The 25,065-nt window shown below is 38.0% G+C and overlaps 2 protein-coding genes across 4 annotated transcripts; one reads left to right on the top strand and one right to left on the bottom strand.

Moving 5' to 3' along the window:
* The first annotated feature begins 1,592 nt into the window (after positions 1 to 1,592).
* On the top strand, positions 1,593 to 20,949 carry pde9aa (phosphodiesterase 9aa). Of its 3 annotated transcripts, none has more exons than XM_043229599.1 (19): positions 1,593 to 1,800; positions 5,821 to 5,891; positions 6,004 to 6,081; positions 6,639 to 6,682; positions 9,340 to 9,394; positions 9,560 to 9,630; positions 12,393 to 12,477; positions 14,256 to 14,316; positions 15,898 to 15,972; positions 16,138 to 16,224; positions 16,933 to 17,037; positions 17,415 to 17,497; positions 18,526 to 18,682; positions 18,767 to 18,880; positions 18,969 to 19,073; positions 20,271 to 20,399; positions 20,483 to 20,578; positions 20,664 to 20,719; positions 20,808 to 20,949. In XM_043229599.1, the coding sequence occupies exons 1-18, from the start codon at positions 1,738 to 1,740 to the stop codon at positions 20,712 to 20,714; spliced, it is 1,530 nt and encodes a 509-aa protein (XP_043085534.1). In that variant the 5' UTR covers positions 1,593 to 1,737; the 3' UTR covers positions 20,715 to 20,719; positions 20,808 to 20,949. The 3 variants fall into 3 exon arrangements, with proteins under 3 accessions (XP_043085534.1, XP_043085535.1, XP_043085536.1); XM_043229600.1 differs by lacking the exon at positions 15,898 to 15,972 and adding an exon at positions 15,718 to 15,792; XM_043229601.1 differs by lacking the exon at positions 20,664 to 20,719 and having other exon boundaries at positions 20,808 to 20,945.
* Positions 20,906 to 25,010, bottom strand: wdr4 (WD repeat domain 4). Its single transcript, XM_043229609.1, has 11 exons — positions 24,792 to 25,010; positions 24,246 to 24,314; positions 23,988 to 24,140; positions 23,688 to 23,844; positions 23,414 to 23,526; positions 23,269 to 23,329; positions 23,070 to 23,171; positions 22,072 to 22,136; positions 21,722 to 21,908; positions 21,576 to 21,648; positions 20,906 to 21,437 (listed from the first exon to the last, which is right to left on the bottom strand). Exons 1-11 carry the CDS (start codon positions 24,872 to 24,874, stop codon positions 21,250 to 21,252), a joined length of 1,251 nt encoding a protein of 416 aa, XP_043085544.1. The 5' UTR covers positions 24,875 to 25,010; the 3' UTR covers positions 20,906 to 21,249.
* Positions 25,011 to 25,065: the final 55 nt, after the last annotated feature.

Raw genomic sequence — 25,065 nt, 5'->3', positions numbered from 1 at the left:
GTATACAGATTTATTTATATATATATATATATATATATATATATATATATATATATATATATATATATATATTCTTTTTTAATACATGTATATATTGAGTACAATTAATACAGTATATTAAGTATAATAAAAGTAATAATTATATATATATATATATAATATTGCACTGACCATTTCTCCTTTTGAAAAATCTTTAACCCGGTGGGCCTAATAACAAACAAGTGTTCATGAAAATTTCAGCCAGCGTAGAAACCGCTGTAACCACATTTTCCCCTGTCTCCTTTACATATAACAAATAAGCAGTCGAGCTCTAGCTCTGGATAATAAGATATTCCACAGACACTGGTCTCATCTTAAGAGGGCCGCGTGAGTCACTGAGTGTTTCGAGTGTCCATGTGCAGGTGACACCTCATCAGTGCGCATGCACAGACAGGTGGCAGTCAGGAACAAAACAGATACACTTTCTCTGATGAAAGGATAGGCGCACCACGGTGTGGGAATTCAGACATGCGTGTAATCGAGCATAATGAGCGTGTTTCAATGCTCGGGTCATTACAGTATAACAGATGATTCACTGACTTGCCGCAGGGTATCACACGCTTCCCCTGAATGACTCCAGTGCTGAACCCCGTCTGTTCATTCTGCCACCTCGCCGCCCACAACCCGCTCTCACCTTCATGAATTCATTATTTGGCCTTCAAGTGTATCAGCAGTTCTCACCTTAGGGTAGGGTCCCTCCTAATATGCAGCGGCTGCTAAAAAAGTGTTGGTTTTCATTAGTATTCAGTGAAAGAATTCATCAGATTTACTGATAATCACGTGCTGTTGTTTTACAAATAGAAGGGATGCAACTTCCTGATGATGGTATGTATGTATAAATAGCTTATATGGTTCATTAAAAAATGTATAGTGAAACAAATTGGAACTGGCTTTTTTTTGCACAGCAAAGGGAAGGATTAATTGTGTAGATGTAATATATGCAACACATAATATTAAAAACATTTTTCTTTGAAAACATTTTGAAGAAAGCAGCAATTTCAGCCGCCATAAAACAACACGCGTCTCGCGGAAGGATATTGTTTTGGTTGTGCTTCGGCTCAGTCGCCCGGTGAAATAACCAACGCAGAAAAAAGCATCGTTTTTCTTTTACGGTGGTGATTATCCTTTAGGTTTGCCGCTCTGAATAATCCATGGTCAATTTTACTTATTCCTAATTAAGACAAAACTGTATCTGCGTGGTTTAGAAGACCGAGTTGTGCACCCTCTCATTAACAGGATTGGGGAAAATAAAATAGTGCGGTTAATGAAGTATGCGGGTACGTGATAACGTATATAACTACAGCTCTGTATATTTTGTGGCGAAATTTGCTGAAATAAAAATCGCATTTATGTTCACTTTGTTAAACCAAACCACTTTCATTTACATGTTTATAACGTATTTTGGCAGGCTTCTGCTGCGCGACCCTTTCTAATTCACACGCCGCATCCTCGCGCGTCCTTGTAGGGCTCGGTTACCATGGCGATCGTGAGGCGAGCGCGTGCGTTTCTTGTCATCTCGCGCGCGCACCCGTGGGAGTGAAGGGGGGGCGATGAGTTGAGAGATCGGTGCGGCGATGAGCAACACGGTCCGTACGTTATTAAACCCGTTCCAGTTCAAAGACGCGGTCAGAAGTTTGTGTTAGGTCCGTCGCGGAGGCACCGAACGGCAGCCGGTAGTCCAGGGCAGCGGGGGGCGAGATGGGCAGCGCGTCTTCGGCGTATCGCATGATATACCTGGACGTGGATGGACGCATTCAGAAGGTAAACTCTCACTGTATGCATGACGGTATAGTGGCGAGAACAAAGTACGTACCCTGCGAAGAAACTGTTGAGAAAGTTTGGGCTGTTTCAGCATCTGTAGGACGTGTTAATGTGAGTTTTTTTTGGAGGCGTTGCTTTAAAACAGCTTATACAATAAGCGAGATATACATATAATAGGGTATGTTATAAGCATTGTAGATATATTCTCTATCTCTTATTATTATGCATATATAAATGTCTTTTTAATCATTTTATTTGGTTAGGTTTGTCAGAGAGGTCCCTGTTACATCAACAAGGAATGAGTACTTGAGAAAAACAGTAAATTAAATTCAGAGCTAGATTTTTAAATCTGCATGTAGACTGAGATGTAGATTCATTTATATGCTTACATTTTTCTTTGTCCTGAAAAGAAATCTACAAAGAAGCTGACTGACTATATGCGACCCTGAACCACAAGAACCAGTCATGAGAAAACCACTCATTTTTGAAATTGTGAATTTTTGACAAGGCATCATCTGAAAGCCGAATGAACGAGCTTTCTATGAATGCATGGCTTGTTAGGACAACAGGACAATATCTGGTCAGGAACGTGGAATCTCAGGTGCAAAAACACATAGATATTGGGAAAATATTGCATAAAATATGCATGTTACTGATCAAAAATTAAGCTTTTGATATGTTTACGACATGAAATATCTTCCTGGAACATGATCTTTACTTAATATCTTAACCATTTTTGGCATAAAAGAAATATGCTACAAACAAACCTGCTCATTTTCGCTGATATGCACTTGTTAAGTGTACGTTTTCACTCTTACTGTTTCTCACACCCTCTTTTTTAATGCCTCCAGTTTGCCTTCATAAAACGTTTTATTAGTTTTTACAGAGTAGAGTAAGCTGTATACGATGCTTTGCCGTATTCTAACACTGTTCTCGGGACTATCTCGACTCTGTCATGAGTTTGTAAGTGAACAGCTGGCCCTTTAATAATGTTTTTAATTAATAGATCTGGTATGGCTGAGATATCATCAGTTAAATTACAGGTATCCAAGTGACAATCGGTGTCAAATGTTTGTTCATCACACTTTATATTAAGTGCCTGGATGGACTTTACCTTTAAAAATATCCTGTTAAATTTACAGTAAAATAAACAGCGGCCGAATCTCACTTTAAAGAAAGGGGTTATGATATTTCAAGCGTTCCATCAAGTGACGTAGTGATATATCTTATGTGCCTAAACTGAGAAAAAATAAACTGATAACCAACATGATAAAACAGGTGGATCGCTAGAGAACAGCAAGAGTTCAGAGTTCATCGTGAGTGACCTGTTCATAAAACATGCACGCAAACACAAAACACACCAAATGATGCAACAAACTAAAAAAACACAATCAAATACTAAATAAAATACTATAAAATACTAAAATACACAATAAAATACTAAAATAATGCATCAAACATTCATTAAAAAACTGAAAATGCAACAATGCACATCACTGATAGAAAAATTATTTAAAAATAAATTTGATCCGTCATAAAGGGATTACTGGAAATGTCATTTTACAGTTTTTGGCTGTAAATTATATGGAAATTCCATATTTTTACAAATAAAACGACCGTTTTCGCTATACACTGTAATGTAACATTTAACAGATTTTTGTAAGTTGTTTTTTCCCGCTAAAACTTTTTCAGTGTGCATTTAAATGTTAAAATATGCACACGATGTTTGGCAGAATAATATTCCGTTTCGCTTCCGCCGAGTGTAAGCCGTAAAATAAAAGTAAGCTTAAACTAGTTATAATAGCACTTTCTATAATTAGGATTTCGCTAATTGTTCCAGAACGTGTGCGATTGCATGCGGTGTAACATAATGCACACGTTACAAAAAAACAAACAATATAAACTGAGACCAAATAATTACTCGCACCAAATTAGTGTGTTTTGCATACGTTATTAGAGTATGCTTATGGTTTTGTTTTGTTAGATACGAATGCGCATCTGCCCGCCATTGTTCAGCCTTGGCAATGGGACAAAAACTAAATAATCAGCACATAAAAGCTTCGAACACAATGAAGAACAAATGAACATTTTAATGAGCGCATCTGTGTGTACGTATACACCCACACTTTGCACACACACACACACGCACACACACACACACACACACACACACACACACACACACACACACACACACACACACACACACACACACACACACACACACACACACACACACACACACACACAGAGAGCGTATACGACGAAAGTGGTGAAATATCATTTTAGTTCTAGTGCAACTGCATGTCTCCAGGCTTTTTAGCTGATATTCAATCACAGCCCTAAAATCTCTCGGAAATACCAGAAAGTTCTCAGTGAACTGTGCTCAGATGCTCCGCTGCTAAAATTAAAGTATTATAAGAGACTTTTGCGCTGTGCTTGGTGGTATATCATTTTATCGTCTCTATTCTCCAAGGCTGTTAGTTGTGGGTTTTCTGTTCCGTCTCTGACAAAGTGCTCAATTAGAAAGCCTGTTTTGGACACTAATAAGTATTTCTCATATCTTTGAACTCAGAGCCTGCAATTGTGTTATGGAACGATTCCCCCGTTCCCTCTCTTTCGCTCGCTCTCATCTGTTTTTGCAGCTCGGAGTCTTATTATCGTCCTCTCTCTCTCTTTTCCTCTTCCTGCGCTCCGTCTGTCAGCTGCACCCATTGTCTGTTCTGGGTTGTCACCTGTTTTTGCCGTCTTCTTGTGCCTGTTGATGATAGATTAACATGTTGTAAGTGGCTCAGAGTGTTCAGGGTCAGGACTGACATTACACACAATGATGGACCGCAGCACTTGGCCTTGGAGACTCAAATAATCGATAAACTATCTTCTGTGATGGTCAGCATCGTACATAGAAATCTGAAAAAGAATCATAGCCACATTGATTTTCAAGCAATCGATACAGTTTTAATGGAGGGATTAGAAAGATTATTATTTCTGTATCTGCTTTTGCCTCCTACCCATATTTTTTATTTCCTCTTAAAGAAGTATTAAAATATGTGAAATTTTACTTTTGTCCAAAAATTTTTTTAAAAGGCATATGGTTGCAATCAATGTATTTTAGCCACATTTACGTAAACAAATTTAGTTGACTAATTTAAACTTTTTTTTTTCAATTTAAATGTAGCTAAAACAAATTGTTTGCGAACATTTGCCATTTATTTCAGTGTAATCTGAGATTTTTTTGCAATTTTTTAATGCTTAAATAAGTTCTTTATCTCATAAAATGTATGAAATCTTAAATGTACTTTTTAAAACACAAAAATATCATTTTAATATTACATTAATATCAAATCTAATTACCTTTTTAACATTTTGACAAATCTTTTTGACAGACAAACAATTTTGATCTTACCACTCACCCAGAAATTTAAACTTTCCCTTTAAAAAAATGTTCAAATCTGTGAAATGAGATTATAAACAAATGCATATTTTAATTATTTGTGCATTTATGCCTACACTGTAATAACTCCCTATCAGAGAACCGCTGTCTCCAGTACCGCTGCCGGTATCATGCCACACATTTAAGAAAACTCATTTGAGGATTTTTTAAAAAAACTTTACATTTGGTTTTGATGGCATGAAAATGAAAACGATTCATTGTCTTTTTCTGCCAGGACAACAGTAGCTCTTTAAATTTAAAAATCATCATGGTTTCAGAGAAGCTTTATTATTTGTTATTCAGATATTATATTTGATTTTTATTTGTTATTTGTCAAACTGGATTTGATCAATTTAATTCATAAACAAATGTATTCCACGTCCCATGTGACCAGCCATGAACTGACATGCAACCTGTAAAAACCTGAAATCTGTAATTACTCTTCCACACTATAATAAAAATCCACACCCCCCTGTCAAGGTCATGACCAGAACGTTTCTTTTCCAGGATTTTAAGCCCAAAGCGTCGCTAACTGAAGAAGCTAGGTTTGTTTCAGAGACACTGATCAGAATTTGTGTTTCTGTTAGGTGGTTTTCAGCCGTTTCTGCAGCCCATGTGATATAAAGGAGTTATTCTGCACGGCCACGGGGCTCTCCAGGTACGGTACGGTGTGTGTGTGTGTGTGTGTGTGTGTGTGTGTGTGTGTGTAGTTGAAGTGTTTTCACTTTTGAAGTGCTCCCAAATTTAGAGAATGTATCTGCTGCTGACAGGAACACAAGCATTTCTCTTCTGGACTCAACAGGAGCAATGGTCTCCATCGACCCCACGATGCCAAACAACTCAGAGAGGTATCTTAGCCGTTAAACTCGGTCCCATCTACAAACATGAATGCTTTTCGACTGTAAAAGTGCCTTATACGCATTTAGTAGACCTCCGAATCAGTTTTCACACTAATGCCATTATAAATGGTCTTTCTTCACTCTCAGCTGCATAACATTTTTGTTAACGCTACATGCTGGAAAGCTTAGATTATAAAAGCCATGATCCAAATGAACGCTAATTTACAGACCCACACATAACGATGTTGTTTAAACATTGAGAGGTGAGAAGCCCAGTAAACTAGCCTACTGTCCCTTATCTGTTAGTTATATGGAGATCTGTCCTACATGCTAGACAAACAATGGATGGCGGCCAGATATAGATAAAGGGGAAGTTACTCTTTGAGAACCAGAGTCTAAGTGTGCCCATCACAATCGCCCGCCATAGGAGTAGACATCTTGGACGGTAATGCTACAGAAAGCGCAGCCGTCCCGAGGAGTAACTGGACTGTCCTGTAGGGAGACGGGACGCGTTTTAGTGTGCCGCGGGCCGCCTTGTAATTCTGTTTGTCCTGGTGTTTTTGAAGGTCGCCGTACAAAGTGGTGCCAATAACTGGCGGACAGCTAGCAGGTAAGTGTCAGATGTTCTGCGTGTTATGTAATTTCACTGAATGTTTACGTGTGCATGAATCACATCTACAGGGCCGTGCTTTCACCGATAGTGTTTACATTCCGGTTGAAATGGGAAATAGGGTTTGTTTTATTATGGAGACTGAAACGGCTCTGGAGCGATCACTCATATGTTCTCCGATCTCCATAAATGGAGCGCGCGGAAAAGCGCGTGCGTTCATAAGAGCAACTCCGTTTATCATTGTGCGAATGCTTCTGCAGCGGGGGTGGACTGCAGTCTTTTCAATCTATCTGTGTTATCACGAGCAGAGAAGTGATTAGAACTTTTCATTGATTTCAAAGCAAACGAGATACACAAGGTCCTCTTTTAGACACATTCATCTGCATTCCAAGACTATTTCTCAGTAGATTTATTGTCAACATCATATCTTTTTCTGCTTTGCCTGTCAATATCTTATTAATTACGAACAAATACTGTGGGGGTTTTTGGAATAATTCAGTGTCGTGAAATTATTTCTGCTTTATATAGTACAGCAGAGAACCTCAACTCTTGTCCTTGAGATCCACTTTTCTGCACAGTTTATATCCAACCTTGATTAAAATGGCCAGCCTGTAACTTTCTAGCGATCCTGAAGACCAAGAGTAGGGTGTTAAGAACTAGAGGTAAACTCTGCAGGAAAGTGGATCTCGATGGCCGGAGTTGAGGTCCTCTGCTGTACTATATAAAGCAGAAATGGTATCATAATGCTACATTATTCCAAAAACACCCCCAGTATTTGTTTGTAGTATAGCCATGTATTATAGGCTACTATTCATGCATGGTATGCATATTTTCTATATGCATGGACTACATTTGGAAATATGTGCCATATCAGAGTAGACTTTTTAAAATTTCAACATTTTGTGAATTGTTGGTAAAGAAAAAATACATGTGTACATAATATATGTTTGTCTACTGTGTATTTTTAATATGTATATATTAATAAACATATATATATATATATATATATATATATATATGTGTGTGTGTGTGTGTGTGTGTGTGTTATGTTTTATATATTATATTTATATAAAAAATAAAGTATATGAATAAAAATGTAAACACGTAACTATTTTCTAAACTATTTTTCTAAATATATATTGTATTTATATATACACATAATACATAATACATGTACACACACATATATTATGTTCACAAAAAATGTTATTTTGGATGCAATTAATCGTGATTAATCATTGCTCAACAGTAATTTGTTTATAAAATCATTTAACATTTTGTAAAAAGAAGTACACAAAAATATCCCTGTATTTATCAGACGGAAAGAAATATGAAATGCGCCAAAATAATTTCAACTAAAATCACATACACTTCCAAACTAATAAGTTAGAGCTGCACAGAAGGACATGAAGGCAGCGATAGCCAGGTTGAGTGAATGTGACCTCTGAGTCATTTGGAGATGAGAGCGAGTATGCAGTGAACAAAACCTCTCTAACGATTCGAGAATGCTGTCCGTTAGCATCTCTTGTCTTCTTTTGTTGCTTTGCTGGTGTTGGAGCCCCAGATGAATACCGTCTGACTAATGACTGGATTCACAGGAAAATAACATCATGTTAACATTCACTGGCCGATGGCTCCAAGAGAATACACACATGACGCTTGTTGTTATACAGAGCAGAGATGAGAAGGACAGGACAGCAGACGTTTATTCAGATTCTTCTCAAATCATTCTGATATGATATTGTAACGTAATTCATTTGCTATTGATCAATTTAATGTGAAATTGCCATCAGCAGCTAACATGCAATGAAGGTTAAGCTGAACTTTGGCCAAGATAGTGAGCAGAGCTAACTTAAAAGTGTATATGGTTATCTCATTCTGTCTAATAAGTACGTATCAAGACTTGTGTAAGACGTCTAAGTTTCTCTAATACACAGTAGGGAACACAGATATGTCTACCTGGTCTCCTGGCATAAACATACCTTGGTGCACTTTTTAGTGAGACACGAAATACTTACCAGCAAGTACACATCACTGCAGTTCATAAAAGAAATGAACACTAGGAGCAGTGAAACTTTGATACCTTCATTTCAATGAATAAAGCATAATTTCTTGAAGGATATCATGTCACGTTGTTCAGAACCATATTAATCAGCTGGGATGCTTTTCAACATTAGCATCACACATACCCAGCCTTACATCTATGTGTTTTCATAGACGGTGGGTTTGTTCGGTAGACCAGGAGGTACAGAGATGTTCTTGAGAGATGAGGAGCTCTGTTTTGAATCCTGTGTAACTTTCACAAAACAGTTCAAGTCTGTGTGAAAGGAAGCTGAAATGACACGGTTCATCAACAAATGTGTTTTCTATCAGTTTTGCATTCAGGTAGGTTTAGGGTGGGGTTTGGTCCAACATGATAGAGCCTTCATTTTTAGATATTTAATGGATGTTTAATAAAATAAATACACAGCGGTACATACCTATATGAACATAATAAAAATGAACCTGTGTTTTAGCGTCACTCAGTGGATTTTTCTCTTTAGAAACTACAGTAAAGCGTGCAGTAATGTTTTTATGAGACCGGGTTGAAAACCGAACGCTTCATATGTCAGTGTTTGGCCATGATCACGGATGTGACTTGTTTTCTCATTTCTCAGATAAAGAGGAGCTTTTCCAGAATGTTCTGACCCAGGTGGCAGAGCAGTTCTCCAGGTATTATCAATGTCTCTACTTGTGTGTGTTGCGTTCAATCTCTCGGCAAATTCATAATGACCTTCTTTTGATTGAATTTTGAATCCTTTTGGTATTTCAAGGATGAATGATCTTTGTGTATTTCTCTCCATCTGCACCGGTCTGCCTGGCTGCTCTCTCCCCAAGGGCATTTAAAATCAACGAACTGAAGACTGAGGTGACAAATCGCCTAGCCATGCTGGAGAAGAGAGTGGAGTGTGAGTCTTAAACTGTTTTCACTCAATATCTTGTCCTGGCTTTGCTAATGGACAGAGGTCATGTTAGAATGGAAGGGCTAATCTTCACAAACAACGCTTTCTGGCTCTCGGTAAATTGCTTATCGTTTATTTTGTAGTTCTTATAGGTGACATTACGGTGAACCCAGTGCAGCATTAGTGATCATGATATGAGGAAGTAGATATGTTTTGTGTTTGATTTATATAAGCTGCTCATGTTAGAAGCCTTCCATACCACGTCTGACAACTCTGATAAAATATTCAGTGACGGCTATTTATTGTGCAATCTATCCGATAAGATTTAGCGCTACAACAGATGATGCATGTCATTTAAACACTGTGCACTATTAGCAAGTGAACATACTGTGCTCAGTGTCATGGCATCGGAGACATGCATCGTTGTCAATGAAGAAAAACAAACATACTCAGGTTACACTTTTCTCCAATATCAACTGTCTTACATAATATAAGCTTCCATTCTTCATGCAAAATATTAAATTTAAGTAGATTTAGTTCACTAATCCCATTCAAAAGTGAAACTTGTATATTATATGTCAACGGTCGTCTTTTAGACAACTGTCAAGTCAGCAGTCTCCCCCATGATTGTGTAGCAAGAACTAGAACTAGACCGAGAGACCATTTAAAGGCCTCTGCAGGTGTTTTGAGTTAATTAGCTGATTAGAGCGTGCCACCAGGTGTCTTCAATAGTGAACCTTTTCACAATATAAAAATATTCTGAGATACTGAATTTGGGATTTTCATTAGTTGTCGGTTATAATCAAATAAATAAAAAATAAATAAACATTTGAAATATATCAGTCTCTGTGTAATGAATTAATACAAATTGCGTAATACAAATTTCACGTTTCGAATGAAATTAGTGAAATAAATCAACTTTTTGATGATATTTAAATTATGTGACCACATTTTGTTATAAGGTCCAATTCTGGCTAATAACAAACCATTAACTATGACTTTTGCCTGGATAAACTATATCTTTGCTGCTAATTAATAGTAAGGATGTTTTAGGAAGGTAGTTTAGGATAAGGGATGAAGATTATGGTCATGTAGAATATGTGCTTTATAAATACTAATAAACAGCCAACATGTTAATATTAGTCATTCTAATAAACTATTTAGTGAGAATTGGTCCCTATGCTAAAGTGTTACTGTTATTAGTTACATTATTTTCTAGTGTTTTCGACCGTGTTTAGAAAGTAAAATCATTCATTAAGCTTTCACATTGTATATTTTAGGAGGCTCTTTTTTAGAAGTGCTGTTTAGCATCAGAGTAAAACACAAAACTAGGTCACAGTTTCATATTCAGCTGCTTTTTTCCTCCGCTAAGCTTCATGAGTACGTTTTTTTAAGCATTTGAATACCTCCTCGATTTTTTTATGTAAAGCAGGTAAAGATATGTTTTCCCGTTATCCCTTTTTCCGCCATCAGAATAAATGAGGTGATGAATTAGACAACTACAGCTTTTGCATTAATTGATACGAGGTTGTAGTATAGTTCCCCGATATCCATTTTTTTATTTTTCGGGCATTTTACGATATCTTTGAATACATACCTATTGTTAATGTAATGTCACCTATAAGCAAAGGAGTTGTTAGCATAAATAAAATTAATTACAACAACGCCGTTTTTAGGTTTTTAGGCATCTTCTTCTTTCTGTCTTCGGTTGGTCAAACGGTCTCAAACCCATGCTCTTGTTTAAGCCAGCGTTGCTGTTTAACGATCAGCCAAACAGTTTGCATTTCCACAAACGACTTTCTTCTACAAATGAGTTTATCACAGATTAGTAGAAAGTAATTTCAGCACATAGTTTCTAAGTGATGGTAATCTTTTGTGCAGAGTGTCTTATATTGCATTCAAGGTGCATTCATTGACTGTATAAACGACAGGGAAGTGTTTGACCTCTAATCCACTGCCATTTGTGGAGTCTGTGCTGAACAATGATTCCAAGCAAATTAGGTTAGGCTTGGTTAGTTTAGTGGCTGCCAAATGCATCATCTTTGACAGTCGTGACAGTTCTTGCACACTGGTTGTTTGGTTAATGACGCTCCACGTAACACCACCGGAGACCAGGATTCATTCCCTTGCAGCATGCCTGTGTGTCCATAGAAATCCAAATACAGCCGTGATGTAATTAGTCACCAAGGCGATGGACCTTGACCCCTTCGTCAGTGTGAGCAGTTCACCGGCCTCATATAATTTGAGGTGATGCATTATTGTGCACGGTCTATAAACAGAATAGTAGCAGGAAGTGCAGAGATTATATGACGTGCGTGTCACACTAATTAAATTATACAACGTGAGTCCAGAGGCCAAGCGTCTAATCAAACTGTACAGTACTTGGGCTCGTAAAACTCATCTAGAAGCAGCTAAATTAGACAGATACCAACATGATAGGTCGTGTGACATATCTTCAGCCTCTCAAGCGAGGTTCGAGATGTAAATAAAAACAGCTGTCAAAGAGATGACAAAGACGCATGTATTTCAGAGCAGCAGGAGGATTCTGGACAATGGAGGGAAACATGCCAGACAGTGACAGGTGTCAGATGCACTTTTTATGGTTTAGCAGTCTGTATAGGAAAACCCCTGCGGCGGCATGCTCACCAGCTCATTTCCATATTTTCTCTGTGTTTGGCTCACTTGAAATATGTAAAACCATCTTTTATGTGCCACACTTGTATGCATTATGTATCGCGCTTCCGTCATTTTCCCCTCTGTTTCCTCAGTGGAGGGAATGAAGGTGGTGGAGATCGAGAAATGTCGCAGTGACATCAAGAAGCTGCGGGAGGAAATGGCCTCCAGGAACAACAGGTCAGTGACCCCGCCGGCGGTGTTGGAACGCCATTTTTAAGCTGAACAAGTTTAATTATCAGGAAATGTCAGTAGCGCTTCTGTAATCTGATGCATCATATCCTTCAGGAAGTGATTTTAAATGAAAGGATGGGGGTGAGATATAAGTTTCTTGATGATATATAATATAATATGCTTGTATACTTGTAATGTTAATGAAATAAAAGTCACTTCGGTGTGCTTAAAAATAGTACAAATGTATAACTTTAATATGTTTAAAGTAAAACGAAGTAAAAGCATACTCTATTTGCGTCCGGCGATACTCCCCAAAATGGCGCTACAGTTCTGAATTGTTGAATAAAGTCATTATTTTTGTTTTCTTGGTGTACAAAAAGTATTCTCGTAGCTTTATAATGTTACAGTTAAACCACTGATGGCAGATGGATATTCTGACTGTGTTTTTCACGCTTTTCTGAACCTTGACAATGTTTTTTTACTTGGCTTTCAATGGGACAGTCACAACATTTTCATTTTAGGGTGGAGTAACCCTTTAATAGTGCGTTTGGTTGTCATTTGAAGAAATACCCTTTGATGTGTTGACTAAAATAAAATAAAGCACATGTAAAGTACTTGATTGTAATTTTAATCTTATGCACTGTCACAATATTTTAAAATGTACAATGTTATATACATGGCATACACATTTCCGCAGAAATGGCATTAGATTACCATAAATGCTTGGCAGTACATCTGGCAGATAGTACATCACCATATTTAAATGACAATAAAAGTTATTATTACTTACACGATGTACTTTACTCCTACTTAGGGATGCCAGAAAGCTCTCTAGTTCAGATATAAATTATAGACAAAAAAATGACAATATATTTTCATTTGTAATGAACTCTTTACCCACTATTGTGTTTTGAAAAGGTTGCCAGCCGAGGCCAGCATTTTTAATCATTCCACAAACGTTCTTAGCCCCAGAATATTTATAGTCATATAAATACGTTAAAAGAAAGAACAGAGCTACTGTTCTTAAATAAAGCTTGGTCTTGTATGTGGGTAATTAAAAATCCAAACATACAAAAATAAAGCAGAGAAATGACTTAAAATCAGATTCAGAACATGATCAAAATATAGACCAAGTAGATCAAGCCCATCAAAGCTTGTGCAGTCTTACCTCTTTGTGGGTGCAACATTTCATTTAGTAACATTAGGCAGTTTTCATTTATATGTTAATGTGTGCCTAAGCAATGCTTCATTTGCTTCTTCTTTGTTGGTTTTTGGATCCTGAGATACTGTACTGTTTCAGAAGATGTGTAGTAGCGCCCCCTACCATACAACAGTGGTACAATTGTGACATAAATAATGGAAAATTTCATCAATGATGGGGAAAGAGTTCAAGCACAGTCGTGTACTGAAAAGCACTCTTTAAAAATATGCTAAAGTGTAGTTCATTTTCACGAGGGAGCATCTATAGCGGTCTATTGATAGCACCGTCTGTACTGCTAACTTTAATGAGAGGAGAGTTCAGAAGCAGTCCAGGTGTTGTCTTAGTCAGCTCTTGTTAAAAATACCAACAGATGAGATCAGGTCTATTCCCTTCTGAGTCTTAATGAGCTGACATGGCTCTCACGTGCTCTCTTATTAGTGAAGGATCGGCTTCAAGATGAATCAAAGATAGCTGTATATTCTCAAGATACTCTCTTCGAGAGATGTTGATGCTTAAAAGAAAGAAAAACACAGCATGCTCTGTTCTCAAGCAACTGAGCTCCTTCTGCTCTTTACCTTTGCAGTAGTTTCCTAGATGACAACAAGAAGTTAACTCCTCGCAGAGATGTGCCTTCGTACCCTAAGGTAAAATGGCAGATGTGTTCCTCGTTATTTTGCGCACTTAGTTATTCCGCTTTCATAATTTAGCATATACAGCACCCTTTAATTACAGCAAGGTTTGTAATCAGAGTTCAAAGTATATCCTTTAGAAATCTACACGGGTTACGTTTTAAGCGTAGTTCACTCAGTAATAAAGATGAACATGCTAATGAGCTATCTACAAAATAATTACAAAAATAATTAAAAGAATATATGCAGTGCCATTCAAAGATGTAGGATTTTCTGAAGGCTGCATTTATTTGATTAAAGGGGTCACATGATGCTATTTTAAAATCATTGTTTAGTTTATTTGGTATAACAGAATATGTCGGCATGCTTTAAAAAAAACACATTATTTTTCAAATACTGTACATTGTTATAGCTCTTCCCTTGCCCCGCCTCCTTCTGACTAGCACAGTCTGCTCTGATTGGCCAGCTGACCCTGTGCTCTGTGATTGGTCGAACACCACAAGCACAAATGTAACGCCACATAATTACAGTGGATGAATCAGAGGCACCAGATTGTCAAAGCAAAGTCAGAATTGACCCATTTTTTTAGAAATAGCTTTCGCACATCCCTTTGTATTCTCCTAGGTTAACTAAAAAGAAAATGCATCGCACAAATTCAAGCATCTGGGTTGTTCTCTTCCGTTGTATGTAATGATTCCTAACTGCATCTGCTTCAGAAAGCCAAATGTTCACAGAAACCCACAGCGTCTCCTGACATGGCTGCATCAACACTAATGCGTTACTGAAACCATGCCTTCTTTCTTTGAAATGAACATTTGGGCTGTATTATGCAAATATTACCACATTGTGATGTAGACATGTGGGGGCTTGTTTGAATGAGGTGTTTAGGCCAGTCTGGATCAGCCTTCTCTTTTAGAAATAATAAATCCTTCTGTGGATAGAAATAGAAGAATAAGGAAAAATAGAAATTGCATAATATGACCTCTTTAAACTAAAACAAGAACAGTAATACCATTAAAATATGAATCAATTTGAACTATTTTGTATTTAAATATATTAAATATATGTTAATTTATTGCTGTGATGTGAAGCTGAATTTTCAGCATCATTACTCCAGTCTTCAATGTTACATGATCCTTCAGAAATCGCTCTTGTATACAAATTTGGACAGGAAACATTTCTTATACTTTCATTGAAACTTTTACTGTGACTATTGGCCTCTCGGTTTATGACTTGGGATATGCATGTACGGTATTATTTTTTGAAGCTTTATCGCTGAGTTCACTGTCAACCGTAAAAGAGCTTTGTGTAGATTTCAGCAAAAGTGAATTACAGATAGACGTGAATGTGATGTGCGCAATGGCCACAGCCAGGCGTTGGTTCTCGGGGGTTAACTGAGAGCTCTGTCACCTGCAGTACATGCTCTCCCAGCAAACCATAGACGCCCTCAGAAAACCCGCCTTCGACGTCTGGCTGTGGGAGTCCAACGAGGTAAGAGTCTAACCCGGCACTCTTCTGTCTTCCTCCTCGTCTCTCTCCCTCTGCCTTCCCTCCTCTGCGTGTGCTGCTGTGTTTGTGTTTGTGGGGTCTGTGTAGTACCACCTCTCACAGGAGACAGTGGAAGCTTTGAGGCAGCCGATCTTCGATGTGTGGCAGTGGGAACCTAACGAGGTGAGGATCGGCCCAATGAGAGAGGCAGAATAATGTCAGAGTTGTGCTGAAGCTGAGCTGCGGTGCATGCCAGTCATTGTGATAGACATGGTGCAAATGATTGACACGCAAAACCACATTCTCTGCACTGCAGAAGATACTATCATCAGTGTTTTGTGCTTTAAGATGCTGAGTTGTCTGGAGCATATGTACCATGACCTCGGGCTGGTAAAAGACTTTAATATTAACCCCATTACGCTGAAAAGATGGCTGGTGAGTCTACCGTAAAATTAAAATCTCTCATGTTGTGTTCAGTTTATTTTTACTAATTAAAACTTACTGACTTTGCTCTTACAGGGCATAAATAAATCAATAAAAGAACAGAAAAAAAACACTTGTGTTGGTTAATTCTTTTTATAAGTCTTTCTATCTTTTCATTTGTTGTTACTGGCATCTAAATCTCTGTTTTGTTATTTTCTCCATCTAGCATACATTTTGTATTGCTTTAAAATACTTGTATTAATGTATTATTGTACTCACTTCAAAATCTGACGTGCATAAACTCCATGACCAATCAGTTCCAAAATGAAACACACAAAAAAATTATTAATTAATTTAAATTTAAAATGTAATTATTTTAAACATTAAAAAAAAAAAAAAAAAAAAAAATTAAATTAAATTACATTTTCATTTAATCAGTGATGATCATCACAGTGAGAGTTTTTAGGCCAGGAACAACAAATTAAGTAAAGCATTTATAAAACAACACAAGTGATTTTTTAAAAATTAAATGATTCATTTATGAAGAGGAAAACATTATATTTATTTATTTTATTTTTTTTTTTTTTTATTTAGGTGATTTCATCATTATTATATGACACAATATCAGACCAACTGCCATTTATTTTAATAAATTAAATGAAACAATTAAAAACATTTAGTGAAATAAAATAAAAGAATTGCTCCTCTCTCCAATTTCAGCTTTGCATCCATGACAACTACCGGAACAATCCTTTCCATAATTTCCGCCACTGCTTCTGTGTCACTCAGATGATGTACAGCATGATCTACCTCTGCAACCTACAGGTAAAGACACTCCGCTTCCTCCTTTGAACTGTTTTAAAGATAGCCGTTTTGCTCCGCGGCCACCTGTGTCTTTTGCTCCGGAAAGCTGGAGTATCAGAGGTAGATTAAAGACAAGTGGGAGGTGAATGAAAGAGACTGAGAGATAGCGAAGTAATAAATGAGTGATGTATGGGGGTGTGAAAGCAATTCTGCCTCTATGAAGATGCTTTCAGCCTCTCTGTGCTGCTGTTGCCATGGACGTGTATTAAGAGGTCATTGGATTAATTATCCGAGCTATTACAGGCCCAGCTATTAGGGGACAAATTACTTACTTTAATTTAGCAGTGTAGGAGAGCTGGGATACGAGGACTGCAGACACTAAGAGTCTTGTTTTTCAGGAAAAGTTCACGCAAGTAGACGTTCTTATTTTGATGACAGCTGCCGTGTGTCATGATCTGGATCATCCTGGGTACAACAACACGTAAGAGCCTCCATCGTCCTGACGTTTGTATTAGCGCTCATATTTATTTACAGCCGTATTTCTACTATTAGCCTTAAATGTTTCTTTCACCTCGTTTATATATTTTTTTCTTATTTTTCCTATATTTAATACATTTATTCAGTTAGGGCATTTCTAATGTTGCTAATTTTTTGTGTTTCAAATAAATGCCGTTCGGTTTAATTTCATATTCTGAAAGAAAATATCACTGTTTCAGCTATTTTTCCCCACATTTTAAAGCACAACATGTTCTTAACAATGATAATAATAATAATAATAATAATAATAATAATAATAATAATAATAATAATACATGTTTCTTGAGCAGTAAATCAGCATATTGCAGTGATTTCTGTGCGACACTGATGATTGGAGTAATAGTGCTGAAAATGTAGCTTTGCATCTCAGGAATTAATTACATTTTAAAATATAGTCAATAGGAACGTGTATTGTATTAATTAAATTTATAATACTTCACAATATTTATCGTTTTCTGCTAGATTTTATCAAATAAATATCATGCCAACCCCAAAGAGTTTATATATTTTCTCCTAAATGTATATTGTTTATGAGAATTATAACAATTAGAAACAATTTCATTTTAATATCCTTTAAAATGTTGTCTATTTAAATTTGAAATGATTACGAAACTATTTAATTTCTGTATTACAAAAATGTGCGTGTACTGTGTATATTTATTATGTATATATCAATACACACACATATACTTACAAAATATGTACGTGTATATATTAAAAGTCATATAATATATGAATATATTTAATATATAAACATATCGTTTTTTTTAATATATACATAATAAATATTCGCAGTACACACACATATATAATGTGAACAAAAACTTTTATTTTGGAAGCAATTAACCAAAATGAATCACTTGACAGAACTACTCCATTTATATTTCGGCACATCTCATATGATACAAGTCATTGTGTTTGACGGATCCAAGTTTGTATTAGCATCTGTCACCCGTGGACTGTTTTGGGCAGGTATCAGATTAATGCACGCACAGAGCTAGCGGTGAGGTACAATGACATCTCTCCTCTGGAGAACCACCACTGCGCCGTGGCCTTCCAGATATTCTCTCAGCCTGACTGCAACATCTTTGCCAACTTCGATCCTGAAGCCTTCAAGCAGATTCGCCAGGTGTGCCCCCGGGCCTTTAAACCCAGCTTTGCGCACGCATACCTACATCTTGTCTCTGAACAAGAACCGTTTTGTCTCTGACAGGGAACCATCACCCTGATCCTGGCCACGGACATGGCCCGACATGGAGAGATCCTGGACTCTTTCAAACAGAAAGTGGATAACTTTGACTTCGCTAATGAGGAGCACGTCACTTGTGTGAGCTTTCTGAACTCGTTTTGCAGCGCCGCTGTTCGCCTACAAAAAAGACGAGCTGATTGAACTTGCATCTCTGTGTCTGTGGCAGCTGAAGATGGTGCTGATCAAGTGCTGTGATATCTCTAACGAGGTCCGGCCGATGGAGGTCGCCGAGCCGTGGGTGGACTGTTTGCTGGAGGAGTACTTCATGCAGGTAGAAAAGATCGCAAGTATGTTGTATGAAGATGTAAAAAAACAAGAAACGGTTACTCTAAAAACAGCAGTGAATGGGTGCCGTCAGAACAAGAGTGACATGACAAATATGATTTTAGTTTGAGATGAGACTTTTTCATTGGAGGAAGAGCTTTTTTGGTCAAAAGTGGCTGTTTAACACGGAAAAGCCTTACCAAGGACTTGTTTCTTACAGACATAGCTTTTCGCTTTACAAGACATTAATTGATGGACTGGAGTGGTGTAGATTACTTGTGGAGTATTGTAGTGTTTTTACCAGCTCTCCTTCTGACGGCACCCATTCACTGCAGGGGGTGCATTAGTGAGCAAGTCATAATGCTAAATTTCACTAAATCCTCTCAGATGAAAAAACTCCTCTATATATTGGATCATGGTTTTACATTAATCACATATTTTCCTTAAACGAATCAATGAGTAAATGTATTAATCCCAACTAACAGTAAAGGTTTTAAATATACCTTTATATTGCAACATTAGACAACATTTATATAACTATGTGAACTTAAAACAATCTCCACATAAACCCATTATATTTAATATTATATTTACTTGCGCCGTTAAGCAGAAATATACAGAAATTGAAGTTATCAGACCCATTCTAAATTAAATTAAAGCTATCCCTTTTTTCTTTGTCCTCTGAGACAGGAGATGGTTATTTTGCCTGTTATTTAGCTGCTGAACGTGACGCGTTTCTGACACAAACCTTATTTAATCTAAACTCTTTTTGCCTTTTCTGACCCACTTCAGGTCTTAAAGTCTCTATTAATGAGCTGACGAGTTAAATCTGGGGGCACATTAATAAAAGGTTGCGCGGAAGCCATGCTTCAATTGATTTTACGAACATTTCTAAAATTTTGCGATTCGCAGAATGAACGTATGAACAGAAATGGCACGTCACTTTCAGATGTGAAATCTATGAACCGCAAATAATCTTCAACTTGCGCGATCAATGATAAACGACATTTTAAAATACCTAAAATAAAAAGGTCAATTTATGTTTGTTTGTTCACATTAGCCTAATGTTAATACTGTATTTTTGTTTAAATAAATGCAGCCTTGGGGAGCATAAAAGGCTTTTAACAACATAAAAAGGATAATACCAACCACATCATCTTGACCTTACTTTTCATCAGAACTGTGTTCTTTCTCTCTCTAATAGAGCGATCGAGAGAAGGCAGAAGGTTTACCAGTCGCTCCTTTCATGGACCGAGAGAAAGTTACTAAACCCACCGCTCAGATCGGCTTCATCAAGTTCGTCCTGATCCCCATGTTTGAGACCGTGATGAAGGTGAGACACAGAACTCTGGTTCAGGTCAAACCAAGTGTGAACATGGGCCAAGATACCAGGTTGTGATCTAGTGTGTCCTGCAGTTGTTTCCTCAGATTGAGGAGGTCATGGTACAGCCCCTACGAGAGTCCCGGGACAGATACGAGGAGCTTAAACAGATAGACGACGCCATGAATGAGGTTAGCAGCGACGGCCTTCTTTTCATCATTACCTTTTAACTGGTACTGGCCATTTCGGTCTCGTTATCCCCTTTTCTTTTCATAGGTGCAGAAAAAGAAGAGCGAAAATTTAACAATGGGAGGAAAAAAGAAATGAGCAAGGTCAATGTCCAAACATCGTACCGCGTGCACTTTAGTCATTATGCGTGTTATATTTACAACCGAACCTGGCTTTGCTCGTCTGTTTCAGCTGGGATCCCATCCGAGGCAGTGAACGAGCGAAATCATGGCCATCTGCTCAGAAAACCCAAAGCATCTTTCAGGGAATTGAACCATGTACAGCTCAGCTATGAACCATTGGTGTTGTTTTTATTTGGTTTTGTAAAAGTATAAACATTATACAGGATGTACAGATTTTTAGTCACTTTTACTCAGAAAAATAAAAGTCTAACTTTAAGAACAACTGAAGCCACAGATCTCATGTTTTAAGCACTGATGTAATAAAACATGTTCATTCCCGTCGTCTAATGACATCGTACCAGGATGTGTTCCTGTAGCGGCCTCTAGTGGCCAAACCAAGCTACAGCGCCTTGCTGTTCACAAAATAAACCAAGTGGAGCTTTACTGAAGTAATAAAAATAGTCATAATTATTGTCGATTAACAAAAGAGAAAAAAGACAAAAAAGCATCTCTCAGCTGGTGCTCTGAGGCACAGCGCCGCTCTCGCTTCTGCTTCTCTTGCTGGACTTCGAGCCGTTCGCTGCTGCTCTCTTCTTACTCTCTTGATCTAGTCTTTCCTGTTTCTTCTGCAAGTACGACGCCATGTTGTCGAAGTTCACTTTATACAAGTGTTTGAATGGACTCTCCAGTCCCACGGATCCTGTGAACGGAGAACAAAAAGGAAAGCGTACGGAATAAAGATCTTCAGAGGTACATTAACCCATACTGTATAATATTAGCTACACGAGTCGAGATGCTCTTTTGAGGAACTCCGCAGTAATACTGTTGGATTTCTTACCTTTAAAGATATCCCACCGAGCTCGCAATGCTTCGGAGACCCTCCTCAGTTCAGGAGTCTCCGAGTCACGCGGCTGTAAACAAGCAACACGAGTTAGTAAGTGCTTCAAAACACGGAGAGAAAGCGGGATGGCGGCGTGCACGTACCTGCCAGTGCTGCTCCGAGTACCTGTACAGGAGCACGTTCACGTCTTCAGTCTCCAGTAAGACCCACAGCTGACTCTGTGAATCAAAGGTCATGTCCCAGGGAGCATGAGGAAGAACGAGAGCCTCGGAGGGGCTCAGACAGCCCTCGGGCCCAGAATCCACCTCGAACAGCTGAACTGAGGGGAATCTGCAAAGACGGATAGGAGTTTAATGGCATGAAATGAGCGTAAAAGGCATATTTTCTTGATATTTGAGTTTTTATTTTAGCAAAAGGGCACTGTTGTCGTCACCGAGACTCCAGGATCCAGTTGGAGGCGAGATTAACAGAAATCTGCTGAAATGAAACGCACCTCTCACACTGGACAGCTATGTGTTTTCCATCCGGCGAGCTGAGGATCCTGCTGACAGCAAACCTCTGAGCACAGAAAGAAATACAGCCTGGGTCATTTGCAGATTGGTAATTGGTAAAAAAAAAAAAGAAAAGGAAATGGAAATGCTGAGCGGAAGCTAATAACCCAAGGCCCGCCAAGTAGGCTAAAATATTTCTTCTAGCACTTCTGCTGTAATTAAGAGATTATTTTTTCTAGATTGATGGTCAGCCAAAGTTAATTGTTTAGAATCATATGTTCTTCAATAAAACTGTTCTTGAGGGAAAAAAATAAATAAATAAAAAAATCAAGATATTTTAGGCATTTTAATTCAGTTTGTTTATTTGACACATAATTGGAGCACAAGTATATTTCTAGCAAAATCCCAAAATATATTGTATGGGTCAAAATTCTAGATTTTTATTTTATGCCAAAAATCATTTGGATATTAAGTAAAGATCATGTTCCATGAAGATATTGTTATATTACTGTTATTGATAACTTATATATATATATATATATATATATATATAAAAACTTTAGATTTTTTTCCCCACCCTCAGATTACAGACATTCAGATATTTCTCGGCATCTTAAGTAGTTAACTAGTATCTTGACCAAATATTGTCCTATCCAAAAACTGGTTTTGTGGTCCAGGGTCACAAATACTATTACAATTTGTAGTTAGAATCACGATTTTCATAAGACAACTTTTACCTGGAGAATTCTCCACCTCATTTTCTAACCTGATTTAGTGCCTTAGAATACTGTGAAATTTACATTTAAAAATAAACACAAACATAACCACATTTCAAATAACATAAATAAATGATCGGTTTTAATAATTAAAAACGAATTAAAATGCCAGATATACATCCCAGAGATTCACAGACCTTGCAATAATGCAATTTTTGTGACTGATTGAAACACTGTATGCGGTTTTGTGCGTGAATGCCTGACTGAAATCAAACGGACGGCACCTTTTCTGCGTCCGTGTCTTCAGAGTGGAGGGTAAACTGCCTCAGGTCAACACTGTGTAACCGCCGGCCACTCTCATAATGCCAGACCTTCATCGTGCCATCCTGTGAACACAACCGTGTCAGTCCTACTGCATTAAAGACACTCACACGCTCAGAATATTACAGTCAAACAGTGGAGGCAAGCTGAAAAAGCACATACCCCCGAACCAGAGAGAAGCCAGTCAGGACGCCCCACGGGCACGAGCAATGCACTGACAAACCTGCACGAGAAAACAAACACGTCTGAACAAGCGGGAACAGCATGTGTGGTGTGATATCACTCGCTTCCCACAGTCCACACTAACTCTCTGTGCTCTAGACAGAAAGCCTGAATGTTGTAGGGTGACCGCCGGAAACTCACTCTGATCTTCTCATCTCGGTCGGCTGTAATGATGTATTTATCATCAGGAGAAAGAGTCTGTAGAGGAAACATTACGCTCATCATTTTTAGCTGAAAATTATATTAGGTACTATATGAAAATATTTGACTAAACTTTAGAGGTAAACACAAAAGGTTGGAAAGCATATCTGTTATTGAAGTATACTGCGCTAACTGAAAAGCACCGTTCTGCTTCATACCACATCTAACAGCATGGAGAGATGTCCCAGCTTCAGCTCTCCCGGTTCTTCTGGCTCCAGAACAGAGAACGAATACACGTCTCCAGACTTATCAGCCGCAAAGACTTCATCCTCAGCCTGAGTGAAAACAAGAGACGTGCATCTCCTCACAACCCACCTGCAAGAGGACAATCATAGACTCATACACTCACTGAAGGATTGAAGGAGCAGTTCAACTAAAGAGAATAATTGCTTCATCATTTACTCATCCGTATGCCGCACTTAAGTTTTTAGAAAACTAGTATAATAGCTAGACGTTACCGTGTACTGATGCACTGCCACGACGGCTCGGTACGGAAGAGGACAAGACGTTTGTGGTCATCGGTGAGCGCTGCATGCTTCCCAGACGCTGAGACGGCAAACGCAAGAATCCGGTCACTGCCACTGTCCTTCTCCTCTGATCCGTCCCCAGCACTGAAACACACAAATATATATATAAACATTTATTGATTTAGTTTTAATTCTCTATGTCTCGTGACATGACCCTCAACTAAAGAACTGCCAGGCAAAAACACCCGCCTTGTTTTATCACCATCGGCTTCCTTCGGTTTCTTCTCAGCTTTGGCACAGTCGAACACAAACGGCTCTCTATCAGAGAAATTACAGAGAAAATAAATCAAAGACAATCAAAAGGAGCAAACAGACAATATTGACAGATTATTGAATATCACTCTAAAATATCTATATGGTCCTCACATCTGATTAACTTTAAAAAAAATAGATTTAATTTACTAGTCAGCACAGCCGATTGGTTTATGTATGGATTAGTATAACAACATAACCACAAGGCCAAAATAACGAAATTAGGAAACTCATCAGGAAAGGCGTTTTACAACTTCAAACGCAGTACAACAAATAGTGTATTTATCACAAATAGTTTGCCATTAATTCAAGTCAACGTGCATCAAGCAAGCTGATTTTAGAAATAAACACAGCAGCATGTAAACAGTCATGTATAGAAATCACAGTGCACTAGGCTCCTGGAAAGTGCACCTGGGGACCTGGGATATCCAAAACAACCCGGAAGTGAACAGATAGATGACGGTCTAACATACGGCTACTCACCTAGACTCTTTAAGGTTTACAGCAACTAAAGTAGCAGCACAGCTCGAAACAAACCAGTCCGCCTTTGAACACACCACAGCCATGATGATTGCTGCTCACGTGCGAGCTGACAGTCGCGCGCTTATCGCGTCACGAGCGCAAACGTGCGGGGATCCGTCTCCACGAGACCGCCATAAAGACTGTCCCCAAAAACAACTGTTGTTCATCCTTTCGCTACTAATAACACTTCGGCAGTAATTAAAAAACGATTCATCGGCATTCCGCTTCACTTCAT

The sequence above is a fragment of the Puntigrus tetrazona genome, unplaced genomic scaffold, assembly GCF_018831695.1.
Source record: "Puntigrus tetrazona isolate hp1 unplaced genomic scaffold, ASM1883169v1 S000000008, whole genome shotgun sequence".
Classification (NCBI taxonomy): domain Eukaryota; kingdom Metazoa; phylum Chordata; class Actinopteri; order Cypriniformes; family Cyprinidae; genus Puntigrus; species Puntigrus tetrazona.
This window is presented reverse-complemented; position numbering and strand designations above follow the sequence as displayed.